The sequence below is a fragment of the Oncorhynchus tshawytscha genome, linkage group LG10, assembly GCF_018296145.1.
Source record: "Oncorhynchus tshawytscha isolate Ot180627B linkage group LG10, Otsh_v2.0, whole genome shotgun sequence".
NCBI classification, from domain to species: Eukaryota; Metazoa; Chordata; class Actinopteri; order Salmoniformes; family Salmonidae; genus Oncorhynchus; species Oncorhynchus tshawytscha.
Window position 1 is genome coordinate 46,125,934 of NC_056438.1, and position 24,069 is coordinate 46,150,002.

Below are 24,069 nucleotides of genomic sequence, written 5' to 3' on the forward strand. Positions count from 1 at the left end.
TATCGTAATACAGTGATGACGTAAAAATCGTTTTTTTTAATGGGAGATCCATGACCTTTTTGAAGGAGGTCAAGGTAATGAGTATCTTGGACACCTTGGTACTGTGAACCAATTTACTGTCTATAACCATCCAAGTATTTATTTAGTACTTGTTTATATATACAGTACCAGTCGAAAGTTTGGACACACCTACTCATTCAAGGGTTTTTATTGATTTTTACTATTTTCTACATTGTAGAATATTAGAAGACATCAAAACTATGAAATAACACATATGGAATCATGTAGCAACCAAAAAAATCGTATTTTAGATTGTTCGAAGTATCCACCCTTTGCCTTGATGACAGCTTTGCACACTCTTGGCATTCTCTCAACCAGCTTCATGAGGAATGCTTTTCCAACAGTCTTGAAAGAGTTCCCACATATGCTGAGCACTTGTTGGCTGCTTTTCCTTCACTCTGCAGTTCAACTCATCCCAAACCATCTCAATTGGGTTGTGGTTGGGTGAAGGCCAGGTAATCTGATGCAGCACTCCATCACTCTCCTTCCTCGTGAAATAGCCCTTACATACCCTGGAGGTGTGTTTTGGATCATTGTCCTGTTGAAAAACAAATGATAGTCCCACTAAGCGCAAACCAGATGGGACGGCGTGTCGCTGCTGAATGCTATGGTAGCCATGCTGGTAAAGTGTGCCTTGAATTCTAGATACATCACTGACAGTGTCACCAGCAAGGCACTCCCACACCATCACACATGCAGAGATCATCCATTCACCTACTCTGCGTCTCACAAAGACATGGCGGTTGGAACCAAAAATCTCAAATTTGGACTCATCAGACCAAAGGACAGATTTTCACTGATATAATGTCTATTGCTCGTGTTCCTTGGCCCAAGCAAGTCTCTTCTTATTATTGATGTCCTTTTGTAGTGATTTCCTTGCAGTAATATTGGGGCTCCCAAGTACCGCAGTGGTATAAGGCACTGCATCAGTGCATCAGTGCAAGAGGCATCACTGCAGTCCCTCGTTCGAAACCAGGCTGCATCATATCCAGCCGTGATTGGGAGTCCCATAGGGTGGCACACAATTGGCCCAGTGTCGTCTGGGTTTGGCCGGGGTAGGCCGTCATTGTAAATAAGAATTTGTTCTTAACTGACTTGCCTAGTTAAATAATGGTAAAAAAATTACAATAATTGACCATAAATTATATAAATGATTCACACAGAACAGTCTCCTCAGAACAGTTGATGTTGAAATGTGTCTCTTACTTGAACTCTGTGAAGCATTTATTTGGACTGCAATCTAAGGTGCAGGTAACTTGAACGTATCCTCTGCAGCAGAGGTAACCCTGGGTCTTCCTTTCCTGTGGCCGTCCTCATGAGAGCCAGTTTCATCATAGCGCTTGATGATTTTTGCGAATGCACTTTCAAAGTTCTTGAACTTTCCCGGATTGACTGACCCTAAACTAATGATGGACTGTCGTTTCTCTTTGTTTATTTGAGCTGTTCTTGCCAAAATATGGACTTGGTCTTTTCCCAAATAGGGCTATCTTCTGTATAACACCCCTACCTTGTCACAACACAACTGATTGATTCAAAAAGCACTAAGAACAAAATAAATTCCACAAATTAACTGTTAACAAGGCACATCTGTTAATTGAAATGCATTCCAGGTGACTACCTTACGAAGCTGGTTGAGAAAATGCCAAGAGTGTGCAAAGCTGTCATCAAGGCAAAGGGTGGCTACTTTGAAGAATCTGAAATCTAAAATATATTTGATTTATTTAACACTTTTTTGGTTACTACATGATTCCATATGTGTTATTTCATAGTGTTGATATCTTCACTATTATTCTACAATGTAGAAAATAGTAAAAATCAAGAAAAACCCTGGAATGAGTAGGTGTGTCCAAACTTTTGAATGGTACTGTATTTATATATATATTTCATTTTAAAACAGGGAATGCATTTGTTATACAGTAACACATTACTGAAACTCTCTAGATTTACAACTATAGAAATTCTAGTTTCCTAATAAAAAAGAAATCTCAGTAAAAAAAAAAAAATACAACTAAAGTAGCATAAAATCTAAATGTAAATTTTCAAGCCATCCAAAAGGTTTTGCTCCATCGTCATTTTTGCACAGAACCATGCAAGGGGTGGGGTTGGTTTCTCAGTTCGGTCAGTGTAGTGTGCCTGTCGCTATTTACCAGCAGACTTCAAGCCATGCCATTATCTGAAGACCTGTGGAAGCTCTGATTTGTAGTGATGGAAAAGGTAGACTACATTTCATAGTTTTGTGTGAGCATGAGTGCACAGCATCGAGCTTGAAGTGAACTCTCTCTCTCTCAGACACATTCTCACTCGTCTTTCTCTCTGACCTACTCAGATTTTAGTGGTTAGTAGAAGTAGAAAAAGAGGAAAAAAAGTTTTCAAAACATTTAGAGATATTGTGTAATGGAGGCAATGTTATGCATTACATTAAGACAATTTCTTTGAGTTTTTGAAGAGGAATGTATCTGAAAAAGGAATGCAATGCTTGTATTCAGAGTGTTAACTTCATTAAAAAAACTTGCTCTGAAATTAGTAATTAAATAACCCTCTACTATTTGTACATTCAGGCACTGAAAAATCATGTCAATATGTAACTAAAAAAGATAGTCACACTCAACTTTCCCTTGGTAAGAACAAGGAAACTGAAACTTTGAAATTGGCATTCGTGTAAATTTTCCTACTCAGTAGTAATGTCATGTGCATTCCCCTTGCTCTCCTTTTGTATGACCCCACCTCCCCTCCCCCCTCCCTTTAAGTGCGTTTCAATACTGAACTGACGTCAGAGCTTTCAGAGGCCCTCTTAAACCGCCACCTTGACTTACGGGGAAAACGAAGGCAAATGTCCACCGTTTTTAAGTTTCCCTCCGTGCAGACGCAGGTGTCCTCTGTCCTCCAGGCAGCCCCCCACCCCACCCAGGTGTGATAGCCAGCTCTCACCCCAGCAAACCTGAACTCAGTCAGTTTAACTATACAAGGGCTTTTACAAAAAAAGCTAACTTGAACAGCCATACAATGGCTAAAAAATAAACCATATCTCTACTTGTCTCGGTTTAAGTCATTTAGGTTGTGTCGAAGTTTTCACTCATTCGCATTGGAGCAGTTTCCAGTTCAGTCCTGCCCTGGGAGTTCAGTCACAGCGGTGTTTGTTTTTGGATGTGAAGGCAGAGGGGGTTTAGGGGGGTTAGGGGAACGCTATGGAGCTCCAAAGGAGAAGTTGTAGTCGGGGGTGGTGCGGTTTAGGGCAGGTTCAAGGGCTAGCCGCTGTCAGAGGAGGTGTGTGGCGCCGTGGAGGGCGAGCGGCGTCGGCGGGCGGTGGAGGTCCAGGAGCGCTCTGAGCGTTCGGAGCGCTCTGAGCCCAGCGAGGCAGGCCGGAAGCGGTGCAGGAAACCGTCCAGAAATTCCTGCTGCTGCTGGGTTATGGCTTGGGAGATGAGGCAGGGCAGTGCCTGTAGGCTGCCCGTCACCGAGTCCAGCTTGTCCTCCAGCATGCCGATGCGCTTGTCTAGCTCCTCGCTGCGCTCCTGCAGCTCTGACACCAGGTCATACATCACGTTCTGGGTCTGCAGGAGGAGGAGAGAGAGGTGGTGATGGATCTATTATGGTATACTGTATGCTAACTGAATTTACTGTGTTTATAAAAATGTAGTCGTTTGACAGTTGGCATAAATTGCACTAAAAAGTAAATATTGTATTCTATCAGTATTATTGGTATGGTCCATAAATTGCACTCAAAGCATGTATATGTAAATATTGTATTCTATCAGTATTATTGTATGGTGCATCTTTCTGCCAAAGAGCCAAAGATAGAAATTAGCCTAGTAGCTTTGATCTCACATCAGTTGCGCATGACCCCTTATGAGGTAATAATGAACAAATGAATGAATAAATAAATACATAAATCATGTTAGGGTAAACAAGCAAACAACTAGAATCTGAATCTAAGGATCTCAATATCAGAGTTGACAGGAAAGAGAAATATATCTGGGGTAGAAGGGGTAGTAACTAGGGCAAGAACAAATTGATGGGGATCTTTTTTTTAATCAGCTATTTCTAAACACTCAATCACTGGAAGTGTATTCATATACAGCAGGGTTCCCCAACTGGTGTGATTTTGTTTCAGTCAAATATGATATATGTTTGTGCTACAAGCGATCAATTTGCAGTCTACAAATGATTATGTTCCGGCACCCTAACCATCCGCTCAAGAAAAGATCGTCTCGCAGATGAATCTAGTTGATGATCCCTGATATACATATGCATTTTGGAAGTGTTCTATAAATTCCACCGGTCCTAGTTCTGGGACAATTCAGGATCAAGGATGTCTTGTCAAAACGTAGACTAATAGCCCTGCAGTTAAATTAATGAGAGAATACATATCTCTGAGCTAATTGGTCCTTTTTCATCATCATATATATCTGTCATTAACAGAATCATACGCTGAGGGAATAATCTACAAACGACTTCACGGAAAAGCAAAGCCCTTCTGTGTGTTTAACTGAACGGGCTACTACCCAGCAAACAGGGGGCGTTCTAATGACATTAAGCGACGTTCCTATAAGGTCCCTTTAAGGGTTTTTGCGAGACATTATCCCACTGATGTTCTGAGAAGGTTCTAGGAACATTTGAACATGATGTTAACCTTGGGACTATAATAGGACTTTCAGTACAGGTTATTTTTATGTCCATTAGGGAATGTTACTTAAAGGTTCCTATTTGGTTCTGATAGGACGTTATCCATGGAACATTTAATGACCACAAGGGGACGTCGCATGATGGTCCCAAGGGAACGTTCTCTGGGGACCTTTGTCTAGTTCCCTGTAGTCCCTGTAGTTACCAGGACGTCCGTGAGGACCATGTCTCAGTTTTACTAGTATGTTCTTGGTACGTTGTGTCATGGTTCCCAAAAATCTCCAGGAGACCTTGACACAACATCCTAAGAATGTTCTAAAAATGGCCTCGGGGACATCCCCAGAACAAATCGGGAACTAGACAAAACCTCCAGGCGACCATGACACAACATCTCAAGAACATTTAGAACAAACTTGGGAACTAGATAAAACGGTTGTCACACCCTGATCTGTTTCACCTGTCCTTGTGCTTGTCTCCACCCCCCTCCAGGTGTCGCCCATTTTCCCCATTATCCCCTGGGTACTTATACCTGTGTTCTCTGTTTGTCTGTTTCCAGTTTGTTTTGTTTTGTCAAGCCTACCAGCATTTTTCCCTCTGTTCCTGTCTATTGATTGTTCCTGTTTTTCCTGTTTTTGACCTTTTCTGCCCGCCCTGAGTCCTCTACCTTTGCCCCACTACTCTGGATTACCGACCTCTGCCTGTCCTGACCCTGAGCCTGCCTGCCGTCCTGTACCTTTGCCCCACTACTCTGTCTTATCGACCCCTGCCTGCCTTGATCTGTCATTTGCCTGCCACTGTTGCTGTAATAAACACTGTTACTCCAACACAGTATGCATTTGGGTCTTACCTGAAATGTGATAACCGTCAGGGGACTATGACACAATATCCCTTGAATGTCCTAAAAACGTCCTTGGGGATTTTCCCAGAACAAACCGGGAAAATAGACAAAACCTCCAGGGGAACATGACAGAACATTCTACGAACATCCCATAAACATCCTTGGGGACGTCCCCGGAACAAACTGGGAACTAGACAAAAACATCCACGAGTCAAAGATAAAAACATCCTAAAATCGTACCTGGGGACGTTCCCGGAACAACCTAGGAACTAGACAAAACCTCCACAGGACCATGACACAACATCCCAAGAAAATCCTAAAATTGTCCTTGGGGATGTCCTGAGAATATACCGAGAACTACACAAAACCTCCACAAGACCATGGCACAACATCCTGATGACTTAAGGCGACCATTTTGCGAGGTTCCGGGGACGTCCTAACAACTCATTTTTGTTTGCAGGATAATGACTACTGATAAGTTTGAATAATGCACATACAGTTGCAGAGTTTACCTGTTATTTACATGGTTATCCAATGCTCTATCCCCTAGGACTAGACAGACTGCTTTAACCACATGTGTAGAGAGAGGGGTGGGGGTCCGGCAGTGCAAACACACATTAAAGCACCATCTTCTGAACATTTTAGAACAGACACCTGGAGTGCAAATGCCACCCACATCAATGCAGTGGCTGGCGGCCAGCTGCGGCCCTTTGAAAAACCCCAGTCTTCTTACCTTCGCCAGGTCCACTAGCGTGTTGGCCTGATCGTTGAGTTTCCTCTGCTCCATCTTTACACTGCGTAGTCTGGGCAGAGGCAGGGGGGTTGGAGTGGGGAGAGAGTGGGGATAGAGGGCAGGGGTTGGTTGGTCGGTCATCAGGGTGAAGGTGGATGGGTGGAAGGGGGGAAGAAGCAACACATCTTTGTCAGGAGAACGCTCTCTGGGAGCACGTTGAGGAGAGAGAGAGAGAGTCTGCATGCATATATAAGCATTCCCAGTCTTGATCATCGCCATACCAACACATGCAAAAAATGCAAAGAAATCTGAGTCAAAACAAAATAAGTCCCCCCCCACACATTTCTGTCAATAAAAATGTATAAATAAAGCCTTTCATAAAGGTGACATGACTCTGTATGCTTCCAGCTGTCACACCTTTCCAGCTAGCTGAGTGGCAGGTAGTCAGAGACACATCAGTCATTGGGTGAGCTTGCAATGACTTGTGAGTGACGTGCACTTATGGTGTGGAGGGTGCTAGTGGGGGAAGGGCCAGAGCCTGTGAATGTGACATACAATAATGCTTGCAGTGGCACTTTAAATTCAATCTATGGCACCGACCGATAAAACACAGTTAAATGACTTTGTTGATTTTGATGATTTTGGCGTACTACACTTCCTATAACACTGATCTTCTTGATCTGGTCGCCCTTGGAAATGAGATTCCTTATCTAGGATAAGGTAAATAAAGGTTTGAGAATGGTGTCTCACTTTCAATGGCTACTGAAATACCTTGGAGATTTGTGCGTTGGTTTGGAGGGATGACGCCAGTCAATCAGTGGATCAACATTCTGGTGACTTGATCAGGTAGAAAGTCCTCTATAGGGCTAATTCTGATGCGATGACATTCAAGGACATTCATTCATGTGCAAATCGGGAGATCACAGCAAAGCCTCTGTTTTCGGGTTCATCTAAATGAGAGAGGCTCAGTTTGCCACTGTCCTTTCTAGCTCGTGCCTGTGAAGGAAAGGACCCGAGCGGGGTACAAAAAATCTTCTAAAACTGTTTACCAGGGTACTACTATGGTATGTAAAGATACCACTTGATTTGTGCTCTTTATTGTGAGTGTCTGATATGGCTGAGTGTTTTGATTTGCCGTAAAAATAAAAATAAACACCCCAAAACAAAAACAGACTTTTTAAACCCTGAAGATATGTGTTTAATACAAAATCAGGAGCAAGGATGGGACTGCCAATGCAGGTTAATATAGCCTACATATTGTAGCTATATTAAGCATGGTAACATCATAGATGGCGACTTCATTGATGAATGGACTCTGGCCAAGCCGACAAGCCCCAACAAGCTCATACTGCCAGATGCCTCTGACTTTCTTCAGACACCCCACTACCATGTCATCATCAGTGGTAATGTGGATGCTTTCTGTCATTCCATTCAGAGGATGAGGGTAAATGGAACATTAAAAGGAAACCAAAACAATCGGCATCCAGCATTTGAAGGTTCATGCATGTCAAACGTAGACATGGAGAGAGAGAATGTAGAGGAAACAGGAGGAACATAGAAGACTCAACTTACTTCTGAGCTCTGCAGTGATAGAGCAAAACAAAGACAGAACACAATACAAAGTTTTAAACCCCACAACATCCACGAAACAAGTGAACCATTACACTTCTCACTGTAAGCACAGGGTAAGGGTTGAGGAGAGGGGAAGGGAAGGGCAGGGCAGGGGAGCCATTAAAGTGCGTTGTAGTTTAGACTGAGGATGGTGTGTGTGTGTGTGTGTGTGTGTGTGTGTGTGTGTGTGTGTGTGTGTCAGGTGCAGCTGCGTTTTATGTGTGTGTGTTATTATTTTTGTATACTATTGAATGACACAACTTGCTAACTGAACACATAGGATATCGTCACAGGAAATGGCAGCGAGAGTAGGAAAAGTAGGACATTATAACAAACACTACCAGTAGTGCTGCTGGCTAGGAGTGCTGTTAGGAATACACAAATACAGCTAAATACTGTTAGTATGATAGCAGTGCAACTACAATCACTATTACTTCCTACTGCTTCAACAACAAATAACAATAAAGACAATAACATATATTTAACAACTTTGAACAGGTGGTAAAAAAAAAACTAAGTGTTCACATAGGCTTCAGGCATGCTTACAAGGAAGTCATATTCTTTGGGAAATGGTACTTACTGATGGATGGCCTGTAGAAACTTCCGCTGGTGTTTGCGCACCTTAGCGTGATCTATCTTCTTGACCAGCTTAGTGTGTTTGTAGATGAGCCATGTTTCCCTGAGTACATTGGCAGCTGTGTTCTTTACCTGCGGAACAATGAGGAAACAAATGTGAATCCTTACAACATGGGCAAGGTGTCACGCAGTGTTGTGTTCGAGACCACCTAAAGCGAGACTGAATCACGAACAAGACCGGAGCGAATTTAGTCTGAGTCAAGACCAAGTCCGGAAGGAGGGCGAGACTGAGTCGAGACCGAGACCAAAAAAAATGCGAGTCCAATTCAAGACCATGATTGGAATTTTGTCAAATCGTCACCATAAGAGTTCAAAATGTCTAATATTTCTGTGTTCATATTTCAGAACAACATATGGATTCTTTAGACATTCAGAATGGTGAAAAAAAGCATGCTGAGGGAAAATAAAGCCACTCCTCACATTTTTACTAATGTAACAGTATAACTTTAGACCGTCCCCTCGCGCGAACCAGGGACCCTCTGCACACATCAACAACAGCCACCCACGAAGCATTGTTACCCATCGCTCCACAAAAGCCGCAGCCCTTGCAGAGCAAGGGGAACTACTACTTCAAGGTCTCAGAGCAAGTGACGTCACCGATTGAAACACTATTTAGCGCGCACCACCGCTAACTAAGCTAGCCGTTTCACATCCGTTACACTAACCCAAACACAGTGGGGAACAATTAGGGCCTTCTACACTTTAAGAGAAAGGCTAAGGATTTATAAAATAAAATATATATATATTTTCAATGATGTTCTGGTTTAATCTCTTATATTTTTGTTGGAAAGGAAAGGGTTAACACGGAATTTAAAAAATATCCAATCAGGATTTTACTTTGGTGGTGTCTGGGGAGATAATTCTAGCTAGCTAAGTCAGCCATTGGCTAGGCCATCAGAAGCTTGATAGAAGGCATCTGCCATTAACTGTATTAGGGCAAAATGTTGGAGTGACTGTGAAATCAACCAATCACATTGACTTGTAATGGGTGGGACCGTTTTTACAGAAAGTATGGAAACTTTTGCCTTCTCGAAGGCCAACAAGTCACTGTGCAATAGCGAGCAGTAGCTTTCCCACGGTCTAGATGGCTAGCTTTTGTTGTAGGCTAGTTTGCAGCAGCTGCAGCAGGTGTTATCGAAGAGGATGTTGTTGCTAATTTGTTAGGTTCTCCCTTTTCAAGAATAACTTTCAACAAGAAGTTCAGTTTCAAATGATTATCATCTGGTGAGTGGAACTGTGTTTTTTACTGCAATTCGCATGCTGTTAGCCATCTCTTTGAAAATAGCTTACGTGTGTAAAACATTTTTTACACTTTAGATCACTGGTTACTTTGTGTGCTATACATTAAAAAAATGTTTTTGCAATGGGAAGTAATAGTTGTCCATTTCGACTAGGAGATGCTTAGCCTAATGGTTGTGTTTTTGTATTATGATTGGAACCTACTGGCTTATTATGTCTCAGTGAATGGACTGTTTTCTTTCCATCGGCCCTATGCAGTGGTGTAGGGGTGCCTGGAGAAGTGGGTCCTGTGTTAAAAATCCTGTTTTCCTATGGATTTTTCTGATTTTCACTCTCAAAATCACACGTTTTGGGTGTCGTTGCCCTTTAATTCAATTGAGCAAAATAAATGTCCTCCCCATTGATACAAATCAGAGTTATATTATTCTGTCAGGTAGGCCTACATTGTATTCAACATTTAATTGGAGCGGTTTTTAGGGGAAAGCCTTTAGAAATGTTCACGCTGTTGGATTCGGGGTGAAACTTTGAACATTGTTATACTCAGAGGTATAGGAACATTAGTTACAAAAGAGACACGAGGGGTGCCATAATGAAGCTTGGGAGGGGCTGAGTGCAGGGAACACGATCGCATGTGCCAGTACTGATAAAGGGAGAAACTGTTGAAGGATCATGTCACTTAGCTCCCTGCTTAGCAAGAATGATGCAAGAATGATGTCTAGCGATAAGGAGGAGACGCCACCCTTTGGGAAACATTTAACTTGGTTAAGCTTCTCTAGTGTGTGTGAGTTATTTACTCTGAAAATTAGAACCTAACAATGCAAACAGCCATGATGACTGGATTACACATCACAAATAGCCTAATAACTAAGACTATGGCCCAAACCTTTTAAATACATCTTTTACATACCCATTGTTGACTTAGTTAGCATTTACTGGTAAATATAAGTCGAAATGTCTTTCCTACCTACCGGCTAGAGATATCATTCTTCTGTGAGCTGCTCCGTGGACAACCAGTTGAGAGCTGTGCGCTCTTGCTGCCTGCAGATGACATTCTGCTGAAACTTGGCTATGTGTGCTGAGCGCATGTAAATATATGCTTTGCGATTGTGTAGGCTTAATAAATCGTATACCTCCACTACACTACTTTGATATGCAACAGTGGAGATTAACCTCTCTGGGATCGTTCGGGACGCTAGCGTCCCACCTCGCCAACAGCCAGTGAAATTGTAGGGCGCCAAATTCAAAACAACAGAAATCTCATAATTAAAATTCCTCAACCATACAAGTATTTTACACCATTTAAAAGATACACTTCTTGTTAATCCAACCACAGTGTCCGATTTCAAAAAGGCTTTTCGGCGAAAGCGGAACATATCATTATGTTAGGTCAGCAACTTGTCACAGAAAGCATTCAGCCATTTTCCAACCAAAGAGAGGTGTCACAAAAAGCAGAAATATAGATCAAATGATTCACTAACCTTTGACGATCTTCATTAGATTACACTCCCAGGACTCAGTGTTACACAATACATGTATGTTTTGTAAATTCATATTTATATCCAAAAACCTCAGATTACATTGGCGCCATGTCCAGAAATGCCTCCAAAACATCCGGAGAAATTGCAGAGCCACATCAAATAACATGAATACTCATCATAAACTTTGATGAAAGATACATGTTTTACATAGAATTAAAGATAAACTTGTTCTTAATGCAACTGCTGTGTCAGACTTCAAAAAAGCTTTACGGCAAAAGCACAATATTCAATCATCTGAGAACAGTGTTCAGCCACAAAAGCAAGCCATACAGTTACCCGCCAAATTGTGGAGTCAACAAAAGTCATAAATAGCATTATAAATCTTCACTTATCTTTGCTGATCTTCACCGGAAAGCACTCCCAGGACTCCCACTTCCACAAGAAATGTTTGTTTTGTTCGATTACATCCATATTTATGTCCAAATACCTCCGTTTTGTTTGTGCGTTTAGTTCACTATTCCAAAGGCACAATGTGCGAGAGCAAAATCCAGACGAAAAGTCAAAAGAGTTCCATTACTGTTTGTAGAAACATGTCAAACGATGTTTACAATCAATCCTTAGGGTCTTATTATAATAACTCTTCAATAATATTCCAACCGGACGATAGCGTATTCATTACAGAGGAAAAAGAAGGAACGGCGCGCACACGTGACCGCGCAGTAAACAACTGATTGGTCTCAGCCTAGTCCACTTGTTGAAACAGCTCTTAATCGACACCCTTCCACAATAGAAGCCTCAAACAACATTCTGAAGACTGTTGACATCTGCTGGAAGCCTTGGGAAGTGCAATCTGGCCCCATAGACACAGCATATTGGATAGGCAATCACTTAAATTAAACTACAAACCTCAGATTTCCCACTTCCTGGTTGGATTGGTCTCAGGTTTTAGAAAACACTCTGAAGTTTCTAAAACTGTTTGAATTATGTATGTGAGTATAACAGAACTCATATGGCAGGCGAAAACCTGATACAAATCCAACCAGGAAGTGGGACTTCTGAGGTTTGTAGTTTTTCAAAGCTTGGCCTACCGAATATACATTGAGATATGGATAAAGTTGTACTTCCTACCATCTTTAAAAACTTGAATAAGGATTCTACTATAAAGGAGGGGCTCATGAGACCTCTTTGAGTCAGTGGTCTGGCAGAGAGCCTTGGTCTCATGACGCGCTCTCCCGACAGAGTTACCTTTCGTTACAGTGCTTTTCTGAAGACAAAGGAATTCTCCGGTTGGAACATTATCGATGTTTTATGTAAAAACCCTCCTAAAGATTGATTCCATACATCGTTTGACATGTTTCTAAAGGACTGTAACGCAACTTTTCCAGTTTTTGTCTGGATGAAGTGCCTGCGCCTCATGAAGATGGATTACTGGGCTGAACACGCTAACAACAAGTGGCTATCAGTCATTTAGTGTCGAACTGGGATTCCTGGGAGTGCCTTCTGATGAAGATCATCAAAGGTAAGTGAATATTTATGGTGTTGTTTCTAACTTTGTTGATTTCAAAATGGCGGATATTCCTCTGGCTGTTTTGGGTTCTGAGCGCTGTTCTCAGATGATGCTTTTTCCGTAAAGTTTAAAAAAAATCTGTCACAGCGTTTGCATTAAGGAGAAGTCTATCTTTAATTCTGTGAATAACACTTGTATCTTTTATCAATATTTATTATGAGTATTTCTGCAAAATCACTGGATGTTTTGGAATCAAAACCGCTAATGTAAACTGAGATTTTTGGATATAAATATACACATTATCGAACGAAACATACATTTATTATGTAACATGATGTCCTATGAGTGTCATCTGATGAAGATCATCAAAGGTTAGTGATTAATTTTATCTATATTTCTGCTTTTTGTGACTCCTATCTTTAGCTGGAAAAATGTGTGTTTTTTCGACTTGGCTATGACCTAACATAATCATATGTTGTGCTTTAGCTGTAAAGCAGTTCTGAAATCGGATACGATGGGTAGATTAACAAGATGTTTATCTTTCATTTGCTGTATTGGACTTGTTAATGTGTGAAAGTGACATATTTCGAAAAAATATTTTTTAATTTCGCGCACTGCCTTTTCAGCGGAATGTTGTCGAGCACTAGAAAGGTTAATGGTTATCTGTAGGAGCCAGATGGCTTTGGAATGTGCTGGGTGGATGTGAGGAAGTCACAGGATCCCTATAGGGGATACGGGTGGACATCTGTGGATTAGGCAAATGAGGGGTTGAGGCCAGGTCAGATCCCCTTAAACCTTATGGTTTATTACCCAATTACTTTGTCTTCCTGTCGGAGCATAATTGATGTAAGGATTGGAGAGAAGGAGGAGTGCCTAAATTGGAGTATATATACTTGTTGTGGTGGAAACATGTTTTGTCTAATACAGCTATATTCATCCTCTGGTCAGAATAAACTTGGTTAAGCTTTCATAATGTCCGTAAAGTTTTTTAACTCTGAGAATTAGAACCTAACAATACATTTTACGTATGGATTGTCCCAGCAATCAAACCCACTACCTGTCACGACTCCGACAGAAGGTGGCTCCCCTTCCCGTTCGGGTGAGCGCTCGGCGGTCGTCGTCGCCGGCCTACTAGCTGCCACTGATTCTTTTCTCCCCCTCCTTATGTGTTTATTGAGTACACCTGTTTTGAGTTGATTGTAATTAGTGAGGCTTTATTAGTCAGCCGGCCCGCCTGGTTCTTTGTGCGGGATTGATTATTGTAACCCTGGTGTTTGCTATAGATGTACGTGTTCATGTATTTAGTGCTAGACTGTTTTCGTTCCCTGTGTCTGGGGCATTTGGTTTGAGCACCCGAAAGTGGGGTGACCGTAGTTCACCGTGTGTGTATTAAATAAGCACTTTATTGAACTCTGTTTTCCTGCGCCTGATTTCACCCTCACAACACCCAGGACCTTACACTACCCTGGCATTACCAGTAGTGTAAAGTACTTAAGTAAAAATACTTTAGTTGTTTTTTTGGGGAATCTGTACTTTACTTTACTATTTATATTTTTGACAACTTTTTCTTTTACTTCACTGCATTCCTAAAGAAATAATGTACCTTTTACTCTAACACCCAAAAGTACTCGTTACATTTTGAATGCTTAGTAGGACAGGAAAATGGTCCAATTCCTCCCTGGTCATCCTTATTGCCTCTGAGCTGACGGACTCACTAAACATACACGCTTCGTTGTAAATTATGTCTGTGTGTCGAGGTGTGACCCTGGCTATCTGGAAATGTTTTAAACAAGAATGGTGTTATCTGTTTTGCTTAATATAAGGAATTTGAAATTATTTTTCTTTTTGATACTTAAGCATATTTTAGCAATTCAATTTACTTGTGATACGTTATAGAAATGTTTTGATTTACATATTTCATGACTACGATCATGTCTCATCACTGCAATTCCCCAACGGGCTCAGAAAAGGCGAAGGTCAAGTCATGCGTCCTCCAAAACATGACCCGCCAAGCCACTTAACACCCGCTCGCTTAACTCGGAAGCCAGCTGCACCAATGTGTTGGAGTAAACACTGTTCAACTGACAACCGAGTCAGTCTGCAGGTGCCCGGCCCACCACAAGGAGTTGCTAGAGCGCAATGAGCCAAGTAAAGCACCCCCGGCCAAACCCTCCCCTAACCCGGACGATGCTGGGCCAATTATGCACTGACCTATGGGACTCCCGGTCACAGACGGTTATGACACAGCCTGGGATTGAACCCCAGGCTGTAGTGACACCGCAACATTGCGATGCAGTGCCTGAGTCCACTGCACCAATCGGGAAAACTTACTTGTGATACTTAAGTATATTTAAAACCAAATACTTGTGAACTTTTTAAGTAGTATTTTACCTGGTGAGTTTTACTTGAGTCATTTTCTATTAAAGTAATTTATCTGTACTTTTACTAAAGTATGACAATTGGGTACTTTTTTCACCACTGTTCATTACATGCGCCATGGTCTACCAACTGAGCTACAAAGGACCACCAGGGACAAGAATTTGTTTGTACTTTTTAACAGTTAGTAATACCGTGTTACATCATGAACCATAAACGACAGTTCTTGTATTATTTTTAGACAACCTACCATACAGTAAGTGATGTGACATTTACTTTAGTGTGTGAGCGTGAGTGACTCACTCGTTTGCAGAGTTGTGTGTCCATCATGAAGTTGTGGACATGCTTCTCAGCCTTGGTCAACTCCAACTTCCTGGCTACCACGGCGACCACCAGTGCAGTGCAGCCCGCTCCCTATTGGTCAGAAACATAGTCAGGGCCATTAATCAATTAACCTCTGAAAGGTGACTACTGAGTTGGGTCATTGTGTTAGTACTGTATGGGTGGTGACCATTTGGAGGAAATGTTGAGCTGCTCTAGAATAAAGCAAGTTGAAGAAACACAAGTTTTCAGATTTCAAACGTGGCTGTTATGTGGAATAATATGCCTATTAGTCATGAAATAGTGCATGAAACAAACACACAACCTCATTTCCAATGACCGATAACATACCATGATCCCTGTAAGCAGACATACGCCTTTCCCACAGTACGTGTTAGGTACCATGTCTCCGTAGCCAATGGAGAGGAAGGTAATAGAGATGAGCCACATGGCTCCCAGGAAGTTACTGGTCACTTCCTGTGTGTCATGATACCTAAAGTAAGGAAGAGAGAAACAGAGGAAGATACCCATCAGTGACACCCAATACTGTAAAGGGAACCTGAGCATGCTGGAGAGGCCATGAACTAACAGAGGTGGTTGCTGTTAAAGAAGCTATACAATATGTGCAAAGTGTTTCACCTTTCGTCATGCCTGTACTAAATATCTAAAAGGCACCCAATCCATGTTGGAAACAAAATGGTCAAACGTTATGACGTTGTGCCATTGCATTCCAAACTACCATCGTTTTTTTGTCAATGCGCTGTGGTAAATTAAGTTCAACATTCAATCATTCAATGAGTAGCCAAATTAAAATGAAATGGAAGGGAAAACATAATTGATTTCTATAATCCTTTTAAAGAATCAGATCAAATGCTGATGGTGGTTGGAGAATTCTCCACAGCAAAACACTGAACATATACTATATGTATCAGTGTCTATCAATCAACATGAGAAGATAGATGATTTCAATTGAGAAGCATTTAAAAATGGACATAAATCCAGACGTACACCTGAAATTACAAGATGATTGGAATGAGGAAGTAACATACAGTAAATTATGCAGCTATGCATTTAAGCGTTATGAGAACCGCAGGCAATTAACTTGAAGTTTTACAGGGATTTAATACAAACTAACCAGTGGCATTCTAAATTACTATAACCATTTTGATCAGCACTCATCTCCAACAAATACAAAATCAATGCACCAAAATAAAATTGTCCATCGACATAATTTTGGAGAGTCAATTCTCGTTTCTTCCAACATGATAGGGGAAAAAATACTTTGGATCTCTAATGTGAAGAGTTTTAACTACCCCAACAAAGGTTTGGTTATGAACATCATCCCTTCAAACTTTGTCACTTCACTTCATTTTTTGGTTTGTTCAAAATGGCAGACAACCATGCGATAGCCAAATGTTCCCAAAAACACAGCAGATATATCATTGATTGAACATTGATAAAGACATTCCCATTCCCTTGCATTGTGGAGAAAAGTCCCAAAATATGCATGTCCAGCCCAACCCTCCCTTTCTTTACATAACATTTCCCTGATTGGCTAAGGAGCTGTCTAGGAGGAGTTAAAATACTGAGGCTCATTGCACAATTGGATTACTAACAACTCTCAAAAGTACACAGGGTGACTATTAAGGATATAGAGCAAATGCCAAATGGGCTGGTCCATTTTTTATGTAGTGGACCTGCAAGTTTTTTTGTGCAAAATAAGAATTATCTGGCGAATGATGGGAGCCTCAAGGAAATAAATGGGCCATAGTGGGGGCCTTAAGGGGAAAAAAAGGGCCAATGTTTTGAAATGCCAGAGATGACTTCTGGTCTGAGTCCGCCCCTGATATAGAGGATGATGTTTTCTGCTCACAGAGATTTTATCCGAAAGGGACCCTTGTTATACCAATTAGGAATATGCTAATGCCTCGATTATGCAGTTGTGACCCAGCATGTGGAATTCAAATGGCCGGAACAATTCCACCTATTCAAGGCAGAAATAGAGTTTGGAACAGCTGGGGCAGATGAACTACGTTGGAACTCAAAGTTTCCTCAAAAGAAAGGCTTCTTAAAAAAATCTCCTCCTAGACAGTTCACTTTCATTAACCAACTAGTCATGCCTTCAGCAGCTGCTAAACTCTTATCTGCTTAACTCAACTCTGGTTTCATGCTCAATGTCAGGAAAAACAACATGATCCTTTTTTGAATAGTGAATAGTGTGGGTTCAAGCCACCGAATGGCATGCAAAAAAAGCAAGTCGATACAATACCATGCAGGCATTAAAAAGATGTCCGCATCCGGCATGCTGAAAAGCCAGTATATTGAGAGCAAAGAGAGCGACAACAAAGCCTGAGATCTATTTAGAAATGAAAACCATCCTTGACAAATATCGCAATATTGTCAAGTTGGATGGGGGTTGAATATTTACTTAGACAGTGTTTTATCTGCAAGCAGCTGTAAAAACGCATTGAGAAGCTCAATGTTTTTGATGTCCCTGTCTATTTCACCTGGACTCTTCGCCTTCAGTAGCATGCCGTCTGACAAGGCTTTGGAGCAAGGAAGGGGGCCGCAATAGTGACTAATTTGCTCATTTTAGACAATTTACGATTTAAAACGGGCAGAGACATGAGTCATTCCAGGTCACAAATTATGTGACAGAACCTGATGGAAGTCATCCGTCAGCATAATACATGGATTCCTATTTTACCCTCTGATTAATGTGAAGTTAAGTAGCAAAGCAGAGGTGAAATATGTCCCTTTATAAGTGACTTGCTTCTACGTCGTGTTAATTGTTTCGTGAATCATGATGAGTTCCACTCAATCAGCTCGGTTCATCAGGGGTTGGGTCGATGTGTCGTTTGCACACAGGAACTGTCTCAAATTGCATGGATGCTCTTGACGGCACCAGTGACGCCTTTGTAGGAGGAGTATTTTAAATGCCGTAGTGTCCAAATGATTCCAGGCTGGTGAAAGTGGTTAGAGCATTACACAATGCGAGAGGTTGCTAGAGGGTTCTCAATTTCCGTAATGGTATAACATTGCACAGTGTATGTTTCTCTGTATCGGGATATGTTTGCTTTAAGAATACGTCTTATTGTGAATCTCTACATTCAAGGCTGGACTACGTTAGATGTGGAATTACATTTTTTTTTGGGGGGGACTACAATGATGTGGGCACTAGAAGCTACGGAAGCAGAACCAATTGATGGCATTTTGAAGCTCTCAATATACTGTGTAGTGTTGGCATAGCATGGAGAAGAGCTGGCACCACTTTCGACCTAGTGCGAGACAATTGGAATTGTCTGAAATAAAATGTCTCCCACCCTTGCAAAATATCCCATAGAAGTAGGCTTTCAAAACATCCTTTTGTTATAGACCTTTCATTGTTTGTATGATCACTCCATCAAAAAATTCTGCCTTTCCTTACTTCGTCAGCAACTCTATTTGCAAGTACACACGGTTGAGAAAACTAGATATAAATACACCTTCCAAAAAGGGCTTTAGAACATGTGAATATGGGAAAATCACTTGATTCACACTGTTGAAAACAACCTAACCTGTGACATCACCATATATCTACCGCATCAACACAAAAGAGACCATTGAAGAACGTAATTGTCATAAACAACATCACTGTCCTGGGTGGTGTTGAAGTACCAGCCTGGTCTCATAGACTAGATGTAACATAATAAATGTAAATCCGGTACACTCAAATTAGTACAATATACAGTAAGTTACATTTGGTATGGTTACATACCTCAGAATTTTGGCAATGAAGTCCTTTACCATTTTTATGCCTCTGTGCACAGTTTGATGGAAGTTGCTAACTAGTGTTAGAGCAATTACTAACCAGCGTTAGCACAATGAATGGAAGTCTATTGGTACCTGCTAGCAAGATAGTAGATACCATAGACCTCCAGTCATTGTGCTAATACTAGTTAGCATTGGCTTGGAAACTACCTCTAACTTCCTTCATACTGGATGCAGAGACATAAAAATAGAAGTAGATAAAGGGCTTTATTGCCAAAATCCTGAAGTATGCCTTTAAGGCAAAAACAAAAGGAGGGTGTATGGGGGCATAAAACGTGAATGTCTAGCAACCCAAAGGTTATGTGTTCAAATCTCTTCAGAGACCACTTTAGCATTTTAGCTAATTAGCAACTTTGCCACTACTTACTACTTTTGAGCTACTTTGCAAATACTTATCATGTTAGCTAACCCTCACCCTACCCCTAGCCCAGCTAACGTTATCCACCTAGCTAACGTTAGCATTAGCCATTTAGCCACCTAACTAACGTTAGCCACAACAAATAGGAATTTGTAACATATCATACATATTGCAAATTCGTAACATATTGTACTAATTGCAATTCGTAACATATCATACGAATTGTGTTTCATAACATCTCATGAAATGGATGATGGACATCCATAAATGAATACATACCATATGTAACATATCATACTAAATGGAGGGAGACAGATTTAGGTATAGATCAGGTTGGATGTACACAACTCATCCCTGATGGGAAAGGGTTAAAAATGGATGCAGTGATATGGCCGTGGGCTGCTTTTTCCTCTTTGTGTCATCTAGCCTTTTAACCCTGGTCATCTCCCCCAGCTTTCTTTATCTCCCTCTCTCACCATGTTTGGATGAGCTCATGCAAGAGACAGATGGTTTGTCCCGGGGATATACAGTAGCAATAACTGACAATGCGTCCTCTAAGCTATTGGAGGGATTTCACGAACAAGGGATGAAATCAAAAGGCCTCTCTCAGTCATGAGTATTCAAAACTTCCCAAAATCCTGTTGTCAATTCTATGCAGTAATAAAATGTAACATACAGTATATACATTTACCAAAAAAGATTGGTTGGAAAGAATTGTAACTGTTACATACAGTATAAAGACAACATTGCACAGTAGACAATGATAATGCCAAATAAAGCATTATTTGTTGCTTGTATGGCATGCTGCATGCAAGTCTGATTAAACCTGAAATTGAGAAAAACGGGTTTAACCGGCAATTGTGGACACAATACTGTATATGGAGCAGCAAGCAGTATTTTTTGCCACGTGTTATATTACAGACACTTTAATAAATACTTTTAAATTAGATTATGTGAGCTAAAAATATAAATGTAATATAAAAAAGTATACTTTTTAAAATTACTAATGTTACTGTCCCCACTACAATTTTGGGGGGATTTGTAATTTTGTCTTTGAAACATTTAATTCATTTCTATGGAGGAATGCTTTTACTGGGGAGTGCCAATATGGCCGACCTGTGGCTTCAAAGCCTCTTGGTGGCCAATACATAGCATCAGCGATCCATGGTTTATAAACATCATTGCAGGTAGGCCATATGATCCTACTTGCTCTGGACTTCATAGGAGTGACAATGTGACATGATATCCCCAGTTGATATTAACTGCTAACATTAAAGACTTTCAGCTCAAAATGCAGATGTAAAACACAGTTTATTTCTGTATCTTGCTTTTTGAAAAACGCATCACCGTTTATGGCTACATTTGCATAGCGATTTTGCGCTGGAGTTTACCCTGTGTGCGCGTGCGTAGGCTGCAAGCTTTGAACCACTCCTTTTTTGGGATCGAAGGTCAAAAAGCTTGAAAACCACTGAGCTAGTGAACAGATTGCTGATTTGCTGTACAGCTATATGATCGGGTGCAGCGCAAACTTCAAATTGCAGGGAGAGAAGAAATATGCATCTCCAGAAATTGTTTGGTGACCAAGAAAATGAACGGTTTACTTTGCAAGCTCACCAGCAATGGGGCATCACGCAACAATTACTAGCATAGGCCTACCGGTCTTTTGGTATTTCAAAATTGCTTGAAATTAATAATTTACTATTGTAGCTTGCATTTAGAAATTGTTGTTCAAATGAATTATTGCATAATCAAAGTGTGTTGAAGACAAAGTAATATATGTGTAGTTGAACAAGTCATTGCCTGTATAGAATTTTCTTCACTTGACTTGAAAAAAACGTATGACCTGACTTGACTTGCTCTTAGAATGCACAACTTGGACTTGACTTGGGAGTCGCCCGTTCCACTTGTGACTCAACTTGAGACTTGGCCCTTGACACTTGAGACATGCTTGTGACTCAAATAATAATGACTTGGTCCCACCTCGGCCCAGAGCAGGCAACATTTTGGACAGGCTAATTTGCTCCTAATATTAGCCTCTGCAGGGGATAGAACATTCAAATGTGACTTGTCATATGCCTTAGCTTGTCCGTGTAAAAACAGCAGCCCTTTTCTACAGTAATTCATCATACTGTATCAAGCAACAAAAAAAATCGTAGCACATTTAAGGATTTTTAACGGGTCTCCTTGATTTTGAGCAGTGGCATAGATTATTTTGGGACAAATATGTTGAAATGTAAGAGGGGAGGATGTCAGCGGCAGTAAACATATACAGATAGGTTTGCAGTCGAGTTTAATCCTAATTGTGTTTGCACATCAAGCCAAAATGCAAAGCAAGCACTCCACAAGGATTCTAGCAATCATTTCAAGCATTCTAGAAATTATATATTTTCATTACCATTTACTGAACGAAATTGTAATTAAATCTATTTGAAACTAAGTCTCATTACGCCGCAAGCGAAACAAGCCATACCACAGCAAACGCAACCAAAAAAAAATAAGAAAACCAAGCAAAAGTATCAGATAGCACAAGACAACACAGAACATATCTCCTTTAAGCAGCAATTTTGGCCTGAGGAGGAAAGCTTTTGTATAGCCTCATGGAAAAGTACTGTAGTGACTACAAAAGCTATCTTTGACAAACATAAACATCCTCCATGTTTCGGAATGTTGTTCGGTCAAGCTTGTCCATTGTCAGTAATAATACTGCATGGAATATCAATGGCATGATAAATACAGAGAGTGGGGGTATACTCCACACAAAATACAACTCAGAATAACTTCTCTTGAAGGTCTAGAAGTCTACCTGGACCATCTTTCTCACAACATACAGTGTGTTCAGTTTGTGTGCGTGGAGTTAAATGTTACATCACCACATAATGAGAACATGTTGAGAGTTTATGAAAGGCTAGGCAAATGAATCCAAGAGGGCCATTTCTGAGCCTGAGCTGCATACGAGCAAACTTGAACAGACCCACATATCCTTCATGAAATCTTTGTGGAATTTCAAAGTTTCACACACATATCTCTCAAGTCAGGATATGGCCAGGACTTCATTAACAGCTGAAATCCAAACTTGAGAAAAGTACACAGAATGTGAACTTTTTACCCAAACACAAATGTGTGATTTACACGAAACTTGAGTTGTCGTTCAAGTTCAAGCACACATGTATCTCAAGTTAGGATTCCACCCTTGCTGTGAACTGTATCTTTTGACCGAGTGACAACAACACACACTGGATATCAGTCAGTCACCGGCTAGTAACTCAACCCTGTTCATCTGTGGCAAGGGAAAGTCTCCTGACTTTCCAAAGCTTGTTACATGGCCAGAGGTCCAAAGGGAGACAGAGAAGAAAAACAACGGTCTCATGTAGCCTCGAAGAAGAGTGTTTCGTTTTCAGAGCGAGAGAGAGTGAGGGAGAGAGAGTTGGAGAGAAGAGATAGGACCGGAAGGGAGACAGGCAAGGCATGCAAGTGTATCTGAGTTCTGACTGGATTAGGCCTGCTGGTTATGGATAAGGAAAGAGAAATAAGTGGGGAGGATGAGGAAAAGCATGCAAGCATGCCACGTTAGATGGTTACACTAGGAGGATATCCATAAAGGATCATGACGTAAAAGGGAGGGAGTTTGATAGGAAAGCCAAAAGACTGAGGAGCTTAGATAAAGTAGGGAGCTCTGGAGCTGCAGTGACCAGCAATGGTTCCATCTACTGTACCGTCACGGTTCCTGCCAACTCCGCCACCCACCCCTTCCCTCCACCCACCATGTGTCAACCCTTCCCCCCCGTCTAGGTGTATTGCAGATAGACTCTGTGCTTGTCCAATCTCACATCGTTCTGCCCTTTGGCTCAGGAGCGTGGCCAATGTAACAGCGCACCAGCAGATTCATTTCCTAACTCACACCCAGCACTTTGGAAAACAAAACGCCTCTTTTTGTTGGAATGATGTGATCGAGAGCAGTAAACATGAAGACTCCCATGCTGTTTCATTGTTTACCACGGGTGATCACTCAATCCATGTTTTGAAACCTCTAACTGGAGACACTGCCTTTGCCTCGAAGAAAACAATCTCCTCATGACTCCATTTTTGAAACTGTGCTAGAATGCATGGCAACACTCTCACTATTTCCCATCCTAGCTGTAGAGCTTTCGTACAATGTTTACGGGTTAATGGGGTTATTATAATATGGTTAAATGTTAGAACTTTGGTTAACAAATGTGTCCAAATCAAGCTCAAATCCACACGAACGATTTTGACCCGACAAATGACTAGACATTTATTTTCACTTCAAATAAGCACGGATGTCTTGTGTGAATATTTATCTCAGATGAATTTCCTTTGCCACGTCTGGAGCAAACTGAATCAGCTGGTAAAAAGTGACAAAAGCCTGTTGAATACCTAACCATTATGACATCACTCAATCAATTCTGTGAGGGGAGACTCATAATGAAATGGTAATGTGTGTGAACCCAAAGGACTAAAAAG

General features: G+C 41.1%; 1 protein-coding gene across 2 annotated transcripts in view; it reads right to left on the minus strand.

Moving 5' to 3' along the window:
* Positions 1–1,891: 1,891 nt before the first annotated feature.
* The window catches only part of LOC112260296 (small conductance calcium-activated potassium channel protein 2-like), a 62,712-nt gene continuing 40,534 nt past the window's right edge, over positions 1,892–24,069 (minus strand). The window contains exons 5-10 of one of the 2 annotated variants that reach the window (XM_024435293.2): positions 15,771–15,912; positions 15,402–15,512; positions 8,443–8,570; positions 7,824–7,832; positions 6,252–6,321; positions 1,892–3,611 (exon numbers count right to left, since the gene is read on the minus strand). In XM_024435293.2, the coding sequence (XP_024291061.1) occupies positions 3,306–3,611; positions 6,252–6,321; positions 7,824–7,832; positions 8,443–8,570; positions 15,402–15,512; positions 15,771–15,912 (766 nt within the window). In that variant the 3' untranslated portion in view covers positions 1,892–3,305. The remainder of the gene's footprint in view (positions 3,612–6,251; positions 6,322–7,823; positions 7,833–8,442; positions 8,571–15,401; positions 15,513–15,770; positions 15,913–24,069) is intronic. The other variant, XM_024435294.2, reaches the window with a different exon arrangement.